The sequence below is a fragment of the Paramisgurnus dabryanus genome, chromosome 5, assembly GCF_030506205.2.
Source record: "Paramisgurnus dabryanus chromosome 5, PD_genome_1.1, whole genome shotgun sequence".
NCBI lineage: Eukaryota > Metazoa > Chordata > Actinopteri > Cypriniformes > Cobitidae > Paramisgurnus > Paramisgurnus dabryanus.
The window spans coordinates 33,887,185-33,908,356 of NC_133341.1; the positions used below are offsets into that span (position 1 = coordinate 33,887,185).

The 21,172-nt window shown below is 38.2% G+C and overlaps 1 protein-coding gene across 5 annotated transcripts in view; it reads right to left on the reverse strand.

Annotated features, from left to right (window-relative positions):
* The window catches only part of dcc (DCC netrin 1 receptor), a 234,782-nt gene that overhangs the window by 85,080 nt on the left and 128,530 nt on the right, over positions 1-21,172 (reverse strand). For all 5 annotated transcript variants that reach the window (XM_065251235.2, XM_065251236.1, XM_065251234.1 and 2 more), the window contains 4 exons: positions 19,432-19,719; positions 13,219-13,369; positions 12,745-12,881; positions 1,129-1,283 (listed from right to left, as the gene is read on the reverse strand). In XM_065251235.2, coding sequence (XP_065107307.1) covers positions 1,129-1,283; positions 12,745-12,881; positions 13,219-13,369; positions 19,432-19,719 — 731 coding nt within the window. The remainder of the gene's footprint in view (positions 1-1,128; positions 1,284-12,744; positions 12,882-13,218; positions 13,370-19,431; positions 19,720-21,172) is intronic.

Here is a 21,172-nt window from a genome sequence, read left to right on the forward strand (position 1 = left end):
CAAACAAACATCAAAACTCTACAAAAGTCACCATTAGATTTGGTGAATATATTTAAATATTTCTCTTTATTTGAATACAATACAATGTGTATGCAGTTTAAAGAAACAGAATACTTTTATTACTTTTTTGCTGAATTTTTTTTGGAGAAACCTGAGGAATTCTGCAGAATTATTTTAAATGTTTTGAAAAAAGAGATATTAAGCTGTAAAATTGCATGTAAAATAAGGACTTTTTAAAGGCTTACAATGAAAATGAATACACCAAACCAGTAAGTCCTCTGAATTAAACTGAACCAACATGACAATGTGCATGTCAAGATAGAGTTATATTTTGTATATAAAATGAAATATATTATTATTTATAGTGTTATATATTATAGCAGAATAAAAAAGCTTGTGTTAATAAGCTCTCATTATGAATTTATCACGTATCAAGACAATTTGATCATTCTTACAATGCAGTGTAAACTTTATATTAATTGTAAGAAGAGCATTCTTCTTGTAAACAGATTTGAAATGATGATGTGCTCACTGTCACATAAACGACAGAATCAAATAAGATCTCCTTAACACCGCGGTAAGTTTGATTTCACCTCAAATATCAAGCATTAAATATTTCATGTAGTTTCTGTTTGAGTAAAATATAAATATGGATGATCATTAAAATCTTGCCAAAACAACAAAGCTAATGATGGACTAAAACTTTTACACCATACTGTACAGTACACTTTAAAAACGGATGTATTAAAGCTTTATTGGAATTGCGCTCTTGCGCTTATTTGTCCCGTCTAGTAAATCTGGCCTTAAATGCGTTGTTTGGCCATTTGCTTTCATCTACACACGCTAAAGGTGATGTGTAGGCACCTCACTCAACGCAGCCTCTCCAACGTCCCGCAAGACTTTCGAACAAGCCATATAAACTTATATATTAAATCACTAGAAATATACTAGAGTAAGTGTACCCATCCTTAAATATACTCTAGTTACCAAAACCATGTACTCAAGTAAATGTAATTCCATCTCTGATCAATAGCTTTTTTGTAAATCAGCAGCTTTTGTTTTCTTTGTGTCATATTTAAGGACGTAAGATTTTTAATCCATTAACAGCCCTGAGTAAGAAACACTTACCACAATCTGAAAGTAGTCACTGGGTATCACCACCTCTCCATTCTTTACCCATCGGACGGTCGGCTGCGGGTTTCCAGTCACAGCACAATCCATCTCAATATCTGTGCTCTCATGTGCGTACATGTTTGATGGATAATTCAAGAACTGTGGAGGCACTGAAGAGAGACATAAAGACAATACATCAGTCACCAAAGCACAGCGCTTACCAAACCTTTCATTCATGACCCACTTCATCAGAATCTCAGCACCCACCAAAACATCACAGTTTTATCATCGTATGAACGAAATACAAGTTTAACATGAATATTCAAATACCCTTACTGTAAGATTTCTTTAATGCCAGTTAATAATTGCACTGAACTGTTCTTGGGCCCTATTTTAACGATCTGAAACGCAAGTGCGAAGCGCAACGCGCAAGTGAGTTTGTGGGCGGATCTTGGGCGCTGTTGCTATTTTCCCGGCGTGAGAAATAACTCTTGCGCCGGGCGCAAATCAATAAGGGGTTGGTCTGAAGTAGGTTCATTATTCATAGGTGTGGTTTGGGCGTAACCTCAAATAAAGCAATCAGAACGCTAGCCAACATTCCCTTTAAACGCAAGGGCGCAAGTTCCATGGCGGGTTGCTATTATTATGATGGATTTACCAGGCGCACGTCAGGAGCGGTTCACAGCCGAGGAGACCGACGTCCTTGTACGGGGGAATCCCACGCTTGCCAGCATAAATCGGGCACGCCGTGTAACGGGAGGTGGATCTGCCTCAGGACTTGACGCCAGCAGAGGACATCGCTGCGTCCACCCTCACCGCTGAAAGGGTTTGGGGGCTTTGAAATCGGACCCAAGAAACGCAAGGTCCAACCCCAAAGTACACTTACAAATCAAGTTCAATTAACATGAAGGTTTCTTATGAAAACATTTTAATTATTATTTACATAAAATAAACGTAATACAGCCACACAACAAAGTTATGAAAATATTTTAATCGTTATTTGCATGAGAATAAATAAAAACTATCACCACAATGCTCACCACTATGAGTCCCCTTATCTCGTGTATTAATATTTTTTAGTGTAACAATTTATGATTTGCAAAAATAACTGTTGCATCTGTGTAGATTAGATGCAAAGTGTATGCGCGTTGTGCACGCTATACATTATGGTCAAGCATGCGCCCTTAAAATAACATAATGAACAACGCGCAACGCGCCACTGACTTTAAACTTTTTTTTTCTGGTCAGTGGCGCAATTGTTTTTTGAAACTGCAAAATAGCAGCAGGGATGGTTTGCGCCGGAACACGCCTCTTTTTTTGCGCTGAAACTCCCAGGGAGCGCAAGTTCATTCCCTAGTTTGTCGACGTGCGTCTGTGGAGGGAAAAACCCGCTGTGCGCCGTTGCAAAATACGAATGATACATGCGTCACTGACAAAGTCAATTGCGCTGGGTGCAAGATAGAGCCCCTTGTGTCATTCACCACAACAACCAAGTGACTTTGTGTGACCCACAGTAACCCACAAGTGAATCCCAAACCCATGTAAAGCGAAAGCGAGCTGTATTACCTGAGCCCATCATTAAATCAAGTGAATTTATTCTTCAGGTTGAGGATGAGCGCTCATGAAGACGCCGGCTTTCATGATTGAATGGGAGCGATGCATTAAAAGAGATTCAAACAGACTTGATTTTTCTTCAGAAGAATAAAAGAGCTCATTTTGAAAGGAAAATTACCTATCGATCAGATTCATCTCAATAAGAGTTTGAAGCAGACATCTATCACTGGCTTTATTACAATCAAATGGATTTCTGATGTTTGGAGACATTTAGAAAGTGAAATGACGCACAACTTCACTTCAGAACAATATTCAATAAAACACAACAAACTATTTTCACAATGACTTTAACTGAACTCTTCTCAGAGAAATCACAGGTGTCCTTCTTCACAACCACTATTTCATCCAATCCACTGACATTCACACGTATATCTATCTTATTATAGGCAGATTTATAAACAATATCCACCTTTAGTATAGACAGAATTTGATTGAATTATTTGTGTTTAAACTCAATTTTCTAGCAGGTGTAACAACAAACCCTCTGTTTGTTACAATGAACCGCACCTATGGGTTAACGTTTACACTCCTGACACTTTCTGTGTAATTGTACGATAACAGTAAATCCCACAAACAAACTTTAAGTGTTCATTTGTAGCAGAGATGTGTGTGTTGATTGTGTAACAGATTGATTATTGTAACTTAAATCATTTTTAAATGATGAAGCCAAAGCCAAAAACCTGCTCTCACCTAATTTCTGCTGTTATATTCTTCAGCTAGTTTTTAACACTCGGCTCAGTTAAGGTGTTTCACAAATTACCTACACAACATGTCACCCTGAAAGACAACACATCAAAACAAGACGAGAACAGAAGATTTCATCTTCAGGAGAAAAATATGCATGAAGTGAACACACATGAATCTGAGTATTTTCTCAAAAATGAGAGGAGATAAACACAGCCAATAAGGATCAGTCTTGAGAACGAGCATCTGGTGACCGCAACGAAAGCCAAGATGACTAAATAACAAGACAGCACGTGTGTCAGTCTGATCCACTCATAAACACACACAGCGGGAGATCACAACTCATGCTGTTTCATTCAAACACCACTAAGCTCATATCAAAGAGTCTCTGAACAAGCGAATCAATACTCAGACACGTCGCTTACAGCGTCTGATTCAATGCTCTAGAAATGCACACGCAGCAAACTGAGGCCTGAGGCAATGCACATTAAAACCACACACACATACATACGGACGCACACAAACTCCAAATGAATTACAGCGCCGTTCTACACAACACACACAAGCGTGTGAAGAGGTGGACGGGACGCATGTGTTGCATTGATGCATCATTAGCTGCACTGCTGTCTTCTACTAATTAAACCCAAATGATTTCCATTAAAAGCGTCCGTCTCCTCTTTCACCCGAGGCCATGTGCTAACTCAACAATTACAACCGGTTAAACAGCAGCTATGATACTGTAAACAATAAAATACTTTATGAAATTAAATACATCATGAATAATTACGAGCAACATTACAAGACTTATACGTTACTGACCAACAACTCAACAAACCACCATTCAATATTTACAACGGCCTTACAAGGGTTAAAAAAGATGAAATTCTGTCCAATGTCAATTTACTCTGAAAGAAGAAATGAAAAATATCACTATTATCAAAGAAAGACTTTAAATGTCTTTGACAAAGATTTGACAGAACTAACTCACAATCCTCTTCTGAATCCAGTCTCTGGTCTGGTCTGGTCTGGTTTCAAGAGGACCAAATAAAAGCCCAGAAACTGATTTAAAGCTGATCAATCAGATTACTGGAAGAAGTTTTAGCATCAGGCAGTGAACATGAGCTGAATACTGAACACACATGTAAGGGGACCCTCTGTATATGTAGATAAAAACGTCTCATTCTAATGTAATATACACACAACAGTTCATTATGAAAGGTCTTTATACACCCCTGATAAAATAGTTTTGTATGTATTATGTAGCATTTCTGTCAAGAGATCCTTCTAAAAATTACACACTGCACCTTTAAATCAAATGTAACACTTCTTTATACAATGTTGCATTGTTTCAAATCAGATCTATCTATCTATCTATCTATCTATCTATCTATCTATCTATCTATCTATCTATCTATCTATACATACACACACATATATATATATATATATATATATATATATATATATATATATATATATATATATATATCATAATGAATATCATCATGTGACACACATTTACTCTCGACACCTAAACAAACAAACAGATTAAAGAATCACAATGGTATCAAGGGGTAGAGAAGGATATTAAAAGTAAAAAAACAACAACGTAGGAGATCACATGAGCGGGAAATTAACATAACAAAAAAAACACAGCACTAAGAGCGATAGACCGACTGTAATGAATCTCTCTCACTGTGCCATTCACATGGAAATTCACACAACAATCATTTAAATAGACAGCTGTCGTGTGTGTGTGTGTGTGTGTGTGTGTGTGTGTGTGTGTGTGTGTGTGTGTGTGTGTGTGTGTACCTGGTAATTATCACGTTGTGGGGACCAATTGTCCCCACAAAGATAGGAATACCAGTGTTTTTGTGACCTTGTGGGGACATTTTGATGTCCCCATGAGGAAACAAGCTTATAAATCAAACAAGATGATGTTTATTGAAAATCTAAGGTACAAGAAAGGTTTTTGTGATGGTTGGGGTTAGGGAATGGGGCAGGTAAGGGGAATAGAATATACAGTTTGTATGGTATAAAATGCATTACGTCTATGGAATGTCCCCACAAAACATGGAAACCAGAATGTGTGTGTGTGTGTGTGTGTGTGTGTGTGTGTGTGTGTGTGTCATTGTGTTTGTATGTATGTGTGTGTGTGGGGGGGTGAGAGTCAGTGACAGCCTGTCACACCACTGGTGACATTTAAACGTGTGGGATCTTCCCAGTGGACATACACGAGATGTGTGTTGTGTGTTGTGTGTGTGTGTGTGTGTAAAACACATGCTCTATAAGTGTTGGTCAGACCTCAGTCAGTGCTCAGGAGATCGGCTAAATACAGCAGAGCTTCATGCTCGTCAGAAAACAACCCTTGTTATGACAATAAAACCCAATTTCAATTTGTATTCTCCAGTAATAATGCATAATTTATGACTCGAGAGACATGAGGGCTGCACACACACAGAAATTACCCATAATCCACCTCTCCTGAGCCGCAGGATTACAGCACATTCATTATTCCAGTCGGCTTATATCACATTAGAAATAAGAGACTAATTTATATCTGTCTGTCTGTCTGTCTGTCTGTATGGAGAACATTTCTGCATCTATATTTTAATATCTAGTGGAAAACTTTCCCAGTCGAGTAAAAGTTGTTGGGTTTGATTGATTCCCTCTTAATGGTGACAGTTCTGTGGGCACATAAGAGGGTTCTTTAATCTGATTGGCTGATAGCTGTGAGATATTCCACTAGTATCGTCACGGTAACCGCTTCACCATTTCCCATCGTTTACGTATCATTCTGTCAGTGGTGATTTTAGATTGAGGGAGGGAGGCGTGAACGACTTGAGCCGCACTGACGGTTACTCACATATCTGTGACTGGAAAAAGCTGTCAACAAAGCGGCTGTTGACACGCTCACACATTCACTGTGTTTAAAGACTTTCTGTGTCTCAATCAGTTCCCTAGGTCATGAATCAGTGTTTCTTTTAAAGAGTTTCCAGATTATCTCATAGTGTGGCCAATCACACTACAAAAAATGACTTTCTTTCTTAGGATTTTTGTCTTGTTTTCAATAAAAATATCTGAAAATTCTTAAATTAAGATGTATTTTCTTGACGAGCAAAATAAGTCTAGTTTTAAGACAATTAAAGAAATAATAAGATTTTCTTATTCCATTGGCAGATTTTTTTGCTTGTTTTAAACACAAATTAACTTGTGTGTCTAAAAACTAGACTTATTTTTCCTAGGTTATTTTGCTCATAAAGAAAATACATCTTGATTTAAGATTTTTTAGATATCTTTACTGAAAACACCTTAATAAATGATCACCTTAATAAATATAGTTATAGAATTTTACCTCCACCAAAACAATAATAACAAAAAAGAGACTAAATATGATAAAAAAAACAAATAATAGATTTATGAAACCAAAGACCGCTGACATCACAAACAATAAGAGTCTTGACTTTACATCAGATAAACAAACACTTTATTCCTGCATTCATGCGTCTGTGCTCTTAAGTGTTTTGTCAGGGTGACTTTTACAAGATTTAAATGTCCAATTCATGATGAAGATCAACGGTGAGAGAGTGAATGTGAACAAACGCCTTTAATTCCTACAGATTTTGTCTTTAATGTGTTGCTAGACCATAAGCTCAATACTCATCTAACATCTTTATTTCATATTAAATCCTGTTAGACAAGATTTAAAAGAGTTAATCTGGTTTAAAGCAGAGTCTTAATCCAGTGTGTTGAATCTAACGGAGCTATTGAAATATTACACACTGAATTAACTTCATCAGATCCAATAAACACTCAGACTAATTCACTGAACATTTATATACAGTAATGCATATACAGATTAGATTAACACGTGGATTTTAAGGGCGTCTTTATACTTGCCATGCTTGTTGTACAACAGTCAAATGTGTTTTGATATGTGACTCAATATTTCATGAATCTCTAGTGAGAGGATATCAGATTTATACAGCTTTAAAAGAGTCTCTGTGATTCACTCAACTCATTAACAAGATGAATCTAATATGAAATTCATGTGAAATGACACACAGAGAGTTTGGGTTCAGTCCAGAACTCCCAGTAAATGAAGTGGACTGACGTGCCAGTTAAACCAGTAGAGAGTCAATTAATGAGACTCCAGGGTTGAGATAATCAGCACAACCTCCATCAACCGATTAAACTACATTCTGCTTTAGAGGAACATTACTACAGTTCAACACAACCAGGAGGTTTTACACAAAATCTCATAATAAAAAATCAACACAACCTATCATCTACTGTACTGTACAATCCATCACAACACAACAACAACAACACATAATACTGATGCTTCATTCAGCAATCACTAATCATTCATCTACAGCACCTCTGCATCTGAACAAAAACAAATCATCAGTACACAACATATTAAACACGACACACAAAACACAACACACTGAATACAACACAACACACTTAACACAACACAGAGAGTAACACAATAAACTACAAACCTCACCAGCACAGATCTAAAGCTAAGAGACTTCTGAGTGCTTTCTGTCTTCTGCGTGTGCAGCACTATGTGGTTGCTAGGCTGGTGTGAGGTTGCTATGTGGTTGCTAGGCTGGTGTGAGGTTGCTATGTGGTTGCTAGGCTGGTGTGAGGCTGCTATGTGGTTGCTAGGCTGGTGTAAGGCTGCTATGTGGTTGCTAGGCTGGTGTGAGGTTGCTATGTGGTTGCTAGGCTGGTGTGAGGTTGCTATGTGGTTGCTAGGCTGGTGTGAGGCTGCTATGTGGTTGCTAGGCTGGTGTAAGGCTGCTATGTGGTTGCTAGGCTGGTGTGAGGTTGCTATGTGGTTGCTAGGCTGGTGTGAGGCTGCTATGTGGTTGCTAGGCTGGTGTGAGGCTGCTATGTGGTTGCTAGGCTGGTGTGAGGTTGCTATGTGGTTGCTAGGCTGGTGTGAGGCTGCTATGTGGTTGCTAGGCTGGTGTGAGGTTGCTATGTGGTTGCTAGGCTGGTGTGAGGCTGCTATGTGATTGCTAGGCTGCTGTGAGGTTGCTATGTGGTTGCTAGGCTGGTGTGAGGCTGCTATGTGGTTGCTAGGCTGGTGTGAGGCTGCTATGTGGTTGCTAGGCTGGTGTGAGGCTGCTATGTGGTTGCTAGGCTGGTGTGAGGCTGCTATGTGGTTGCTAGGCTGGTGTGAGGCTGCTATGTGGTTGCTAGGTTGGTGTGAGGCTGCTATGTGGTTGCTAGGCTGGTGTGAGGCTGCTATGTGGTTGCTAGGCTGGTGTGAGGTTGCTATGTGGTTGCTACTGTATGTTGGTGTGAGTGGTTGCTAGGCTAGTGTGAGGCTGCTATGTGATTGCTAGGCTGCTGTGAGGTTGCTATGTGGTTGCTAGGCTGGTGTGAGGCTGCAATGTGGTTGTTGGCTGGTGTGACGTTGCTATGTGGTTGCTATGCTGGTGAGAGGTTGCTATGTGGTTGCTACTGTAGGCTGGTGTGAGTGGTTGCTAGGCTGGCGTGAGGTTGCTATGTGGTTGCTAGGCTGGTGTGAGGTTGCTATGTGGTTGCTAGGCTGGTGTGAGGTTGCTATGTGGTTGCTAGGCTGGTGTGAGGCTGCTATGTGGTTGCTAGGCTGGTGTAAGGCTGCTATGTGGTTGCTAGGCTGGTGTGAGGTTGCTATGTGGTTGCTAGGCTGGTGTGAGGTTGCTATGTGGTTGCTAGGCTGGTGTGAGGCTGCTATGTGGTTGCTAGGCTGGTGTAAGGCTGCTATGTGGTTGCTAGGCTGGTGTGAGGTTGCTATGTGGTTGCTAGGCTGGTGTGAGGCTGCTATGTGGTTGCTAGGCTGGTGTGAGGCTGCTATGTGGTTGCTAGGCTGGTGTGAGGTTGCTATGTGGTTGCTAGGCTGGTGTGAGGCTGCTATGTGGTTGCTAGGCTGGTGTGAGGTTGCTATGTGGTTGCTAGGCTGGTGTGAGGCTGCTATGTGATTGCTAGGCTGGTGTGAGGCTGCTATGTGGTTGCTAGGCTGGTGTGAGGCTGCTATGTGGTTGCTAGGCTGGTGTGAGGCTGCTATGTGGTTGCTAGGCTGGTGTGAGGCTGCTATGTGGTTGCTAGGCTGGTGTGAGGCTGCTATGTGGTTGCTAGGCTGGTGTGAGGCTGCTATGTGGTTGCTAGGTTTGTGTGAGGCTGCTATGTGGTTGCTAGGCTGGTGTGAGGCTGCTATGTGGTTGCTAGGCTGGTGTGAGGTTGCTATGTGGTTGCTACTGTATGTTGGTGTGAGTGGTTGCTAGGCTAGTGTGAGGCTGCTATGTGATTGCTAGGCTGCTGTGAGGTTGCTATGTGGTTGCTAGGCTGGTGTGAGGCTGCAATGTGGTTGTTGGCTGGTGTGACGTTGCTATGTGGTTGCTATGCTGGTGAGAGGTTGCTATGTGGTTGCTACTGTAGGCTGGTGTGAGTGGTTGCTAGGCTGGCGTGAGGCTGCTATGTGGTTACTAGACTGGTGTGAGGTTGCTAAACTAGTGTGAGTGGTTGCTAAGCTGGTGTGAGTGGTTGCTATGTGTTTGCTAGGCTAGTGTAAGAGGTATCTCTGTGTTATCAGTATGTTAGTCTGGATGTTTTTGTTCTGATCAGGTGTCAGGAAGTGCAACATCATTTATGTGTGCAACACTTTCATAGTTAGTTAAACACTGAAGTTGAACGCTTAGGGTTTAAAGTGTATGAGCTACAATAACAATGAAACTTTACTGTAATTTACAGATAAATTAATCCAGTTTTCTAAATCAAACCTGTGACCTGACGTTGCAAGCAGCCCACTGTAATAGTTAAAAAACTCAAATTAAATTAACCAAGAACAGTAGAGTTTGTTTGTTTGTGTATTATCACACCACAAATGTTACTTCTTATATCCAGATGGAAAGAACAAACAGATGGAAATGGTTGAGAGTCTATATTAAAGAGAAAGTTACAAGTGCTTTTTAACTAATTAATTTATTCATCTTTTACTGTTAATGTTTCATTATAATTCACTTTTTTAAAATTCTTCACTCAATCTCTAGAAAACTGACATCTAAAATAATAAAATATTTCACTCTATTTTTGGCTTTATGCATTTTAACAGAAACTTATGAACAAAGTGACAGAATATCCAACAAAGTTTAGGCAAAATGAATTTGTATTTGGCAGAGATTGATTATACAGAGAAGATTGTAAGTGTGATGAGTGAGTTTTTAACCAATGACCTGACGGGTCTCAAGCTCTACAGGCTGAACTACAACAACACAGACTTTAGCACCAATTAAAAGAGAGTTTTTCATCTTAAAACTTTGATGTTTAAAATTAAATCATGGGTCCGTCACACCAAATAAATGCCATATGTTTCTGTTCTTCACACTCCATCTGCTCCAGCACATTTCACTCAAAAAACACTATAGAGATTATAAAGGAGATGAAAACTTAAACTACTGTTAAACTTGACGTCCAGTCAGATGACTCAACTAATCTTTATCTTTTTAACTCTCAAGCATTTAAGCTGTGATCCAGATGAACACTGACAGCACATAACCTGCTTTTCAGAAAGACTTTTTCTCACATAAACTTTTATTCTTCCCCAAAACACAACAGCATATGCATTTAAAAACATTAATACTCTGTCATTTGTCTTTTGTTGTAAATGGAAAGATTATAATCCTGAATCTCTCTCTGCACAGATGTTTTCATCTGATAGATTATTATTTTCAAATGGTATTTGTGCTCACGGATGGACAACATGGATTACAAATGTGGCTTTCTTGTATGGACAGAATAAAAGATGCGCTTTCAAAGAAACGAGGTCTTACATTGATTTCCAGACTGAATAAATCAACATATCTAGTAAGCAGATAATCTTTACCTTTGACAAAGCAGAAGAGTCACAGTGTATGTGAATAATCAGTGATACCTCCATAATCTGACTTTAAGAAGCTGGTGTACGTCATAGACAACCTTTAATAATAAAAGTTCTTCTTTTAACCATGGAAGTCAATGGCAGCACATAGAGATAGAGAAAAATACAATCATTTGCAAACCCTAAAGCACCACAAACAGTTCAAATATCACTTGTACATCCTAGAAACAAACCCTGAATCATAACAATTCAAATGCTCCATACCAAAACAGTTTCTATCAAGAGGTTTTTCTGCCAAAACTTTCTTTGCAAACTACTCCTATAGAGTTTGTCCAATCGTATGAAATTTGTTATCTAGATACACTACTGACAAAAAGTTTGTAAAGCTTGTGAAAAGACAATAATGGTAATCAATGATAATCTGATCTTCTACCACATTCACGAATTTGACAACGAGCATGCTAAAATGAATATGAGGCTGTACAGTGGGGCTCGAAAGTTTGGGCACCCTTGGTAAATATGAGCAAAGAAAGCTATAAAAAATAATCTATAATGTTTCTTCTTTTAAGGTTTAATAACAAAAATCATATTTTGGCAGTAGGAAGAACACAATATGGTTTTGGTGCACACATGGATTAAAAAGTGCTTCATGTCTACAGTTTGGGTTAGACATAATAAAAGACGACTCTGAGCTGATATCCTTGCAAACGGAGGTAGCAAAGAGGATTAAATAAACATATTTATATCCAGTGAGTATTAGAGAAAATGATTTATTTCGTAATGTAATTTACCCTTCACTTTCAATTGTTTTACTTTAATGAAACATCATATTTTTTGTGATTTTATTTATTAAAGCTTAAAAGAAGAAACATTACAGATTATTTTTGAAAGCTTTCTTTGCTCATATTTACCAAGGGTGCCCAAACTTTCAAGCCCCATTGTATCTTCATCAAACTTCACTGTCATGACCTGGGGATTCATGCAGAGTTTTGTCACAGCTCCACCTCACCAGATGCCATTTCACTTGGAAGAATTTAGGGCGAAAATCAGGATGTTTTTATGTGTTTTCCCTTTTGTGTGCCCTTGTTGGGCTTGAAGCCGTAATTGCTGCTTGAACATATATCCTTGACAGTCCCTCGGCAAAAAAAAAATAGTGTGTTTATTCTGCTAAAAACAAAGATTCATGCTTTAGCTTCCAGTGAATGTCTGAAATGACTGCATGTACCTTGAAGGCAATGCCAATCACTTTAGATAAAAGCATCTGCCAAATGTAAATGTTAAGCATGTCTTTAAAGATCCACAGAAGAAAGTCAAATAGATCTGGAATAACAGTGAAGAAGTGATTTTTATAGTTTTGATTGAACTCTTCCTCTATCTTACGGCCGTCTCCGCAGTTACTTTGAGATCAAATGTTTTTTTACTCATGAAGGGTTTGTAAAAATAAAGAGAAATCTTACCAAGCACAGAGAGTTCACAGGTGGCTGAAATGTTGTGGTGTTTGTTTTGTGCGACACATGTGTACGCTCCAGAGTCATCGTCAGTGACGCTGCTGATGAGAAGATTACTGCCGCTCAGAAGAGAATACTTCTTTGACCTGAAAGGAAACACTCACACTATTACAATCACATGATGCTTAATCCAACACTAGTTACTTTAACCAGTACAGATTCAATATTAACCTTGTTGTTACCATGTGACCACACAAAACTAATAGTGTGTGACTGAAAGTTAGCTATGGAAAATTGACATATGGTAAAAAATGATATGGTGCTGAAAACTGAGAAAAGCTAGTAGTTAATATTTGTTTAAGATCACAAAGTCTTTTTTGAATCATTTGATTGGATAAATGAAACCAGAAACTAGTTTTGAGCTGATCTTAAAGACTGTAAAGTTTTATTTCAGTCCAGTAAATGAAATGTCTCTGGTCTCACCTGCTCTGAATGAGTTCACTTCCTCTCATCCAATAGAAAGACGGGTTTGGGTATCCAGATGCAGAACATTCAAGAACCGCATCTTTTCCCTGTAGAGCCGTGACCTTCATGGGTTTCTGAAGAAACACCAAACTTCTCAGCACTCCAGGCTCTGCTTACCACAAAACACACAAACAAACTTCAGATTAGACATAAACACACACACACACACACACACACAAATGAGAGTCAGAATTTTCAAAAAATGCTCATTTAATTTTTATTTTATTCTATTGCTATGCATTTAAAATTGGTTTAATATGCTATATCCAGGATTAAAGGTCACGTTCTTCCTGATCACATTTTTTAAACCCTAGTTAGTGTGTAATGTTGCTATAATAGCATAAATAATAGCTGTAAAATGAGAAGGGTCAAAGTTCACTGCCAGACAATATATTTTCTTTAACAGAATTCCTCTTTCAAAGAATACAGTGAACGGCCGGTCTGAACGACAGTCCTCTACTTCCTGCTTTAAATGATGTCACTAGAACAGTTTTTGACTAAACTCCGCCCACAGGAATACATCAGTCGCCAGCTAACCTAAGAGCAAGTTAAGCTAAGCTGCTGTCCAATCACAACACACTAAACAAACTACACAATCAGAACTCGTTACGTATTTATGAAGGAGGGACTTCATTGAACAAGGAAAACATCAGCCTGTTTTGAGTACAGTGAAAACAGCGCTATACAGATAAGTCAATTGTGTACCACGTTTTTTCAACACGTGAAACATGAACACATGTTATATTGCCCACTATAAACACAATCAAAGCTTCAAAATCACAGACAGAACGGGACCTTTAAGAACATTTAAATATGTCAGATCTGTAAGTAATGAACCTACAGACCACAGACAATAATGAAGTGTGACACATGAAACTGTCAGACATGTAGCTACATTTAAGTTAATTCAATTAAAGATAAATAAGAAAGAATGAACTCAACATGAACCCCTCAGATCATCTGGCACCTGAAATGAACTTTACATACAGGAAGACTTCTCCTTTTCTTTAAAGGATTAGTCCATTTTCTTAAAAAAATCCAGATAATTTACTCAACCCCATGTCATCCAAAATATTGATGTCTTTCTTTGTTCAGTCGAGAAGAAATTATGTTTTTTGAAGAAAACTTTCCAGGATTTTTCTTATTTTAATGGACCCCAACATGTAACAGTTTTAATGCAGTTTAAAATTACAGTTTCAACGCAGCTTCAAAGGACTAAATGATCTCAAACGAGGCATTAGGGTCTTATCTAGTGAAACGATTGTCGTTTTTGACAAGAAAAATAAAAAATATGCACTTTTAAACCACAACTTCTCGTCTTCCTCCGGTCACGTGACGCGCCAGCGCGACCTCACGTAATTGCGTAGTGATGTGGAAAGGTCACGTGTTACATATATGGAATGCACATTTATGGATCATTTTAAACAATAAACTGACACAAACACATTAATTAGTATCATTCCACATATAACAACATCTGAATGCTCCTCTTTCACTAGATAAGACCCTTATGCCTCATTTGGGATCTTTTAGAGTCGTAGTTAAGTGTTGAGTTAAGTGTTAAGTGTTGGGGTCCATTAAAGTCTATTAAAATGAGAAAAATCCTGCAATGTTTTCCTCAAAAAACATAATTTCTTCTCGACTGAACAAAGAAAGACATCAACATTTTGGATGAATAAATTATCTGGATTTTTTTAAGAAAATTGACTAATCCTTTAAAGGGCCATAATCCATTGCTGTAACACACCAGACACGACTTTGTCCTTTAATATTCCACAATATGTATTTTCTTAACCAATTGAATTAAATTGGACATGTTGTATTAAATCTATAATTTTCAAGATAACCACTTTATTTGTGTTAAAAATGTTATATTAATGCAGTTTCATTTCACAATACCTCTCTGAGGTGTGGTGGGAACAAATTTGTTACACATTAAATCTCTCAAACTTTAATGAAATGTGTATTTTAAAAAACAAAAATGAAACTTTTAACAAATGCACAAACTGTAAAAACATGACATTTGATGAATTACTGCTATTTAAAGTTTATTTCAGCTGCTGTAGAGTAGAGGGACACCGCAAATGAGAAATGACCCATTAAATACAATGTATTATAGTCTGCTGACTCTTACAGAACTACACAAATAAAAGATAAGAAGTTGTTAAGATCTAAGCAGAGATAATGAAGTGTAAAGAGTGAAAAGTGTATGTCTATCAAAGATGTAAATGCATTCATACAGACTTGAGTTATTTCACAGTCGTCTTCTCACATTTAACCTCCTGTAATCTGACTTTCTGTGAGCCTGAAGCGTTGTTCCTCTCACACACCGACCGTCTGTCCTTACAGATTCTTCACAACAGCCTTCAGCTAAACATTCACAGTCGTACAGTATAACAAACCTGTGGGGACTTTCTGTCTCTCTCTAAACACAAGCTTCATATCTCAAGCGCTCGAGGAAGCGTCTCCTTCCAGCTACTGCAATTTAGATGTGGATCTGATTATATTTCTGAGTCCTAATGTTTGAAATAGTTTGATGTGACTGTGAGATGTTTCAGATAATATGACAGAAAGACTCCAGCGGATCATTAAGTGAATGTTGTGGCTGCTCGTGATGAATGAATGATTGATTGATTGATTCTCATGTATTGATCAGGATTATCACTGGATTTATTAAGAATCTTCAGAGAAAATAACTGATGGATATTTGAGCTAAAGAAAGACAGAGGAAGCTGAACAAAGACCAATCACCTGTCAGCTCACTTAACAGTGCACACTACACTTAACACATACTGAGGGAACATCATCACCGCTGACCACTTCAATGTTATGAAAGAACTTCAGAGATGTTTCTTCATTTATCTGTTTTTCATCATGTGATGCTGTTACTTGTTTATCTGTTATTAATCATCTGATCTTTTGTTTTTTCCTTATTGTTCATTAAGGAAACAATCAAATGTGATTTTTATCTGTAAAGGATTTCATTTGTGGATTACTCTTTTGAAAACCTAAATAAAGTCATACCCAAACTAAAATTAGGTACAGTTTGCACAAATACATTTCTAATAACTTTACAAAATACATTTGCTACATCTTTATCAAAAACTTATTTCAAAATGTCCCTAAAAGAATCTAGACACATGTCTGACCTTGTTGTGTTTCAAATCTGAAGATGATATCTTTAAAACTCTGAATTTTATGAAAGGTCTCTTTAAACTATGTCATGAGGTATTTTTGGAAAAATCTCAGAAATGCTAACATTTGTTCACTCAGATCTTTGCATTGCTTTCTTTGAATGTATTGTTCATTATTTAGTTTGTCAGACGGACCCTTTTAGTAAAAATGTCAAGGGAAATAAACATTCACACCTCTTCAGACGAAATATGAGCATCTATATCATTCTTGTGTAATTATTATAACAACGATCTATCCACAGGGTTTTAATTCCTCTTTTCTTTGATTAAATGTCTCACTTTGCCTTCAAATGCCTTTCTTCCTAAATAAAACATTTCAATGAGCTTTACCATTCAAAATCATTCCTAAAACCTATTTTTTCATATCTATAACACAAAGATTAGCTACGCACACCATCAAAACTCAACAAATAGTGTGATTAAAACTTTGTTTTGCTACAAATTCCCTTTATAACAGAAGTCGAGTTTTTTAAATAACCATATGTGAGCTGATGTGGCTTTGGATCGTAAAATGAAAATATAATATAAAGTTTTATTGTATTCTACAGTGCTAAAGCTGTTTATAAGCGTTGCATTATAATACAGCCATTCCCAAACTGTGGTCCGCGGACCACTAGTGGTCCGTGAGGGTACTGCAGGTGGTCCGTGAAAAGGCAAAATAAGAATATGTGTATTTTAATATACAAACTCGTTCATATTTTGGGCGAACGTGTACTGCTGCCAAATAAACGTTACTGTGAACTCATTCATTCTGGTGCCTGTGAACGGCATGCTCTCTCAGTTTAACGTCGTTCAATAGGGTGCCAGATTTGTATATTCTTCCAGGCGAAAACCCGACTAAAACACACTGTAAACAGGCCTTAATGTGTAGCGGAAAAAACACCCAATCTGGCAACACCGCCACCAGTCAGTGTTCACCAGTCACGCTGCATGCGTCATCACAACAACACAGACGCTGGTGGAATTCCTGCCGCGCAACTCAAATAGTTTAACATTAAATAACATCATATTTGTCCTAAATCGTTAACGATTAACATAGGCTGCTAACGCATATTCCGCATCTTGAAATAGACTTTGACTAAGCTCACGCTATTTAACGTGCACGTGTGGTGTGCAATACCTGCGAGTTGTCAAACACGCAATGCCTCGCAGCGCTTCTCACCCGGGGTGCGACCCTCACCCAGCTAGCCTTTCAAGGTATGTGTAAGCAAATACAAAAATTAAAAGACAGTCAATGCTAATGTAAACCCTGGTTGGATAAGGATTTAAAGTTGGACATGAAGATGAAATCTGACGCATTTAGCTTCAGTGTTAAAACTGATCAAATAATTGCTGTCTGTGGTGGTTCTATATGGGCTATAATGGCAATCATTTAAAAATAATAATATGGGAAAAAATAACTATAAATTAGTTCATTTTTGGAACTGTGACCTAGTTTAACATTTTCAAATATGAACTATGAACTGAACTAGTTCATTTTAAAATTTGTGAACTGTGAACTAAACTAGTTCATGTAGAAAGTGAACTTTCCCAACACTGAGAATATGTATATAAATAATTATGATATAAGGTTAAGAAACCTGTTGTACTGATGTGATGACCAGTTATAGTTTTAGTGCTAGTAAGCCTATTTTGATGTGCAGATTAATTCAGGACTTTGTGTAGACATATTTTATAATAAGTATTATGAGGTGGTCCGCGAAAATTCTTGATTACAAATAGTGGTCCACACAAACAAAAAGTTTGAAAACCCCTGTTATAATACATATGCTGGATTGGTTATTCTACAACAGTTCTGTCTGGTTCTTGAATCTGATTGGCTTAAAGGGGCCATGACATGAAAATCTGACTTTTTCCATGTTTAAGTGCTATGATTGGGTCCCTAGTGATGCTATCAACCTAGAAAATTTGAAAAAGATCAACCCAGTAACTTAGTTTTGGTAAACCATTCTCTACAAGCACATGAAAAAATAGGTCGTTGAAATTTGGCTCTCCTTATGATGTCATAAGGAGCTCGTATTATAATAATCCAACCCCTTAATCCAACCACAGCACTGCCATTTAGTGCAGAGAAAAAATAATTCACAGAACAATTGAGTTTCAATTTCAACAAACCACCATCATTGTGATCAGTGTTTGCACTTGATCTGCACATGTGCATTTTAGAGGACACACCCAAAACAGCACATTTTTGCACACACCTACAAAGTGGCAATTTTAACATGCTATAATAAATTATTTATATGGTATTTTGAGCTAAAACTTCACACATGTGCTCTGGGGACACCAAAGATGTATTTGACATCTTAAAAAAGTCCTGTGACATGGGCCCTTTAAATGATGCAATATTCTACTGATAAAACTACAGTAACCACTTCACCATTCATCATTTCACCGCCACCTACTGGTCATTTTAGTATTCGAGAGGGAAGCTTCCTAAGCATGTGAGTCACACACGCACGCACATCCACGGACTCAAAAAACGCCTCGTTGTTAAACTCTTTATGAGTGTCTCAATAAGTTTCCTGGCTCATAAATGAGTCTGTAAAACCCAATTGGAAGTGATTATACCTGAACCCATTGAAGACCAGAGCTCATGGATGTAAACTTGCGGGGATGTAACGTTAACACAATAATGTCACAACGTGTGGTTGATTAAAATACACTTGGAATAAAGCAATGAAAACAATCATTTTCTCTGGGCCGATCTGTTCACGCGTTTCTCCCCCAATTATAAGGATGCAAAAACACAGTTTGTTTATAAAGCACAAATAAACACAATAAAAGTTGACCACTGTGCTGTACAGAGAAAATAATAAAATACAAGCCAGTAGTCAAAAAAGACATCACTAAATTTAACATTCGTTCAAACTACCGAAAACGAGAGCGTACGGGGTCACACTAAACGTACAGAGAGTTGATTGGGATTGAAAGACCTCTCACAAGACCTCCGTAGATTCACTTAAAAGACACTCACCCGGCAGGACCCGCAGGTCGGCGTCCGTTCCGGTACGAGAACTACCGGGGTTTTCGGCCAGGCAGCGGTAAGTGGCCGAGTCGGGCGGCTGAACCCTGCTGACCTGCAGTGAACCCGAGGGCAGGACCACCACTCTGCTCTCAGGGTCAAAGGTTAAAGGCAGATCTTCTCTGTTCTTCTGCCATCGCACCACTGGCATGGGTTCACCTGTGACCTCGCACCGCAGCAGGGCCGTGTCACCCATGTGAGTGGAAACCGACTCTGTGGGGACCACCACTCGTAAAGGACCTGAGGGAAAGCAGTAGAGAGAGAACACGTTGAACAAAAGAGCTTAAACCAAAGGAATCAAGTTAAATGCAAGGCTGTATGAGCTGTATACAGTATATGTGTGTATATGCGGTAAGATCTGTGTGGAGTCTTATGAATTTTAAGGGAAGTAGGAACTACTGAAGTACAAAACCAGTGAAGGTCACAAGCTGGGTTTTCATCACACTGATTTTATGCACATTTTGAAGAATCGCATAAGAAACAAGTGATGGAAATGCCAAATTTCAAATAAAAATAACCTAATTTGCAAAAAGATTTTTTACGGTTTTTGACTTAAATGTAAATGTGAATAATGGGAGATGGAAATGAGGGAGTGAACAGTAAACCCATGTGACTGATCATCTTTCTGTATCAGCTGATGTTGTTTTTATCATATATGGGGCTCAACGTCATCTCAATGCCCTTTCTGTTAGTGCCTGCATCAAAAACTCGCCATTCCTTCTTCTGTGCACATCATTTAGTTTCACCATAACAAGCTGCACTGCTAGTAAATCTATAACTAAATGCAGTCCTGTCTTTATTTTGTAAGCATGCCTTGTTTTATTTATTGTTGGTTATTAGGTTACCAATACCACCATCATTCGCTTAAACAACTTGATGAAAACGCACCTAATTCACAGTTGTTTGCTTTTCTTTTTTTGCGGATTTTCAAAAGATTCGCCTCACGTTTGGATAGAAACCCCACTACAAAGAGGTTCATGTAAGAAAACATAGTAACATAGTAAATAACAACCGAGTAAATACAGTTTAGTGAATATAGTAAAAGTAAATGCGAAAATTACAGACTTATTGTGTAACACACGTTAATAACCATGTGTCTCTAGATGTGAGGTGAGTATTAAGATTCATCCACAAGGGAAGAGCATTTATTTCCCAGCTTTTGCCGACTAAATCCATTGGTGGAGTTCTGCCTCTTATCACTGTGATTATTGTTAACATCTTTCCACAAACTGCCTTCAATTATGGGTTTGCTGAAGGCGGACGGCCTCGGGCTGAGTGCACACACGCACAACTCTATATATAAACCATCATTATCTGCAACACAACCTCAACAGGTCAAATAAGGGTATGAATAAAACAAATTCAGGTGAATAAACATGACTATCATTCACAGAGAGATCTGAAAAGCAGCTGATAAAACTGATCAGAGTCAAGAAAAGTCAACATTTAGACAAAACCATTTACTTTTCCTCACATTTAATTCAAACACACAAAAGATTTTTATACCTGTGTGTGTCCCTGTGGTTGTGTGTGTATGTGTGTGTGTGTGTGTGTGTGTGTGTGTGTGTGTGTGTGTGTGTGTGTGTGTGTGTGTGCGTGCGTGCGTGCGTGTGTGTGTGTGTGTGTGTCTCACTGTGTGTGAGTGTGTGTGTGTGTCACTGTGGTTGTGTGTTTGTGTGTTACTGTCCTCATC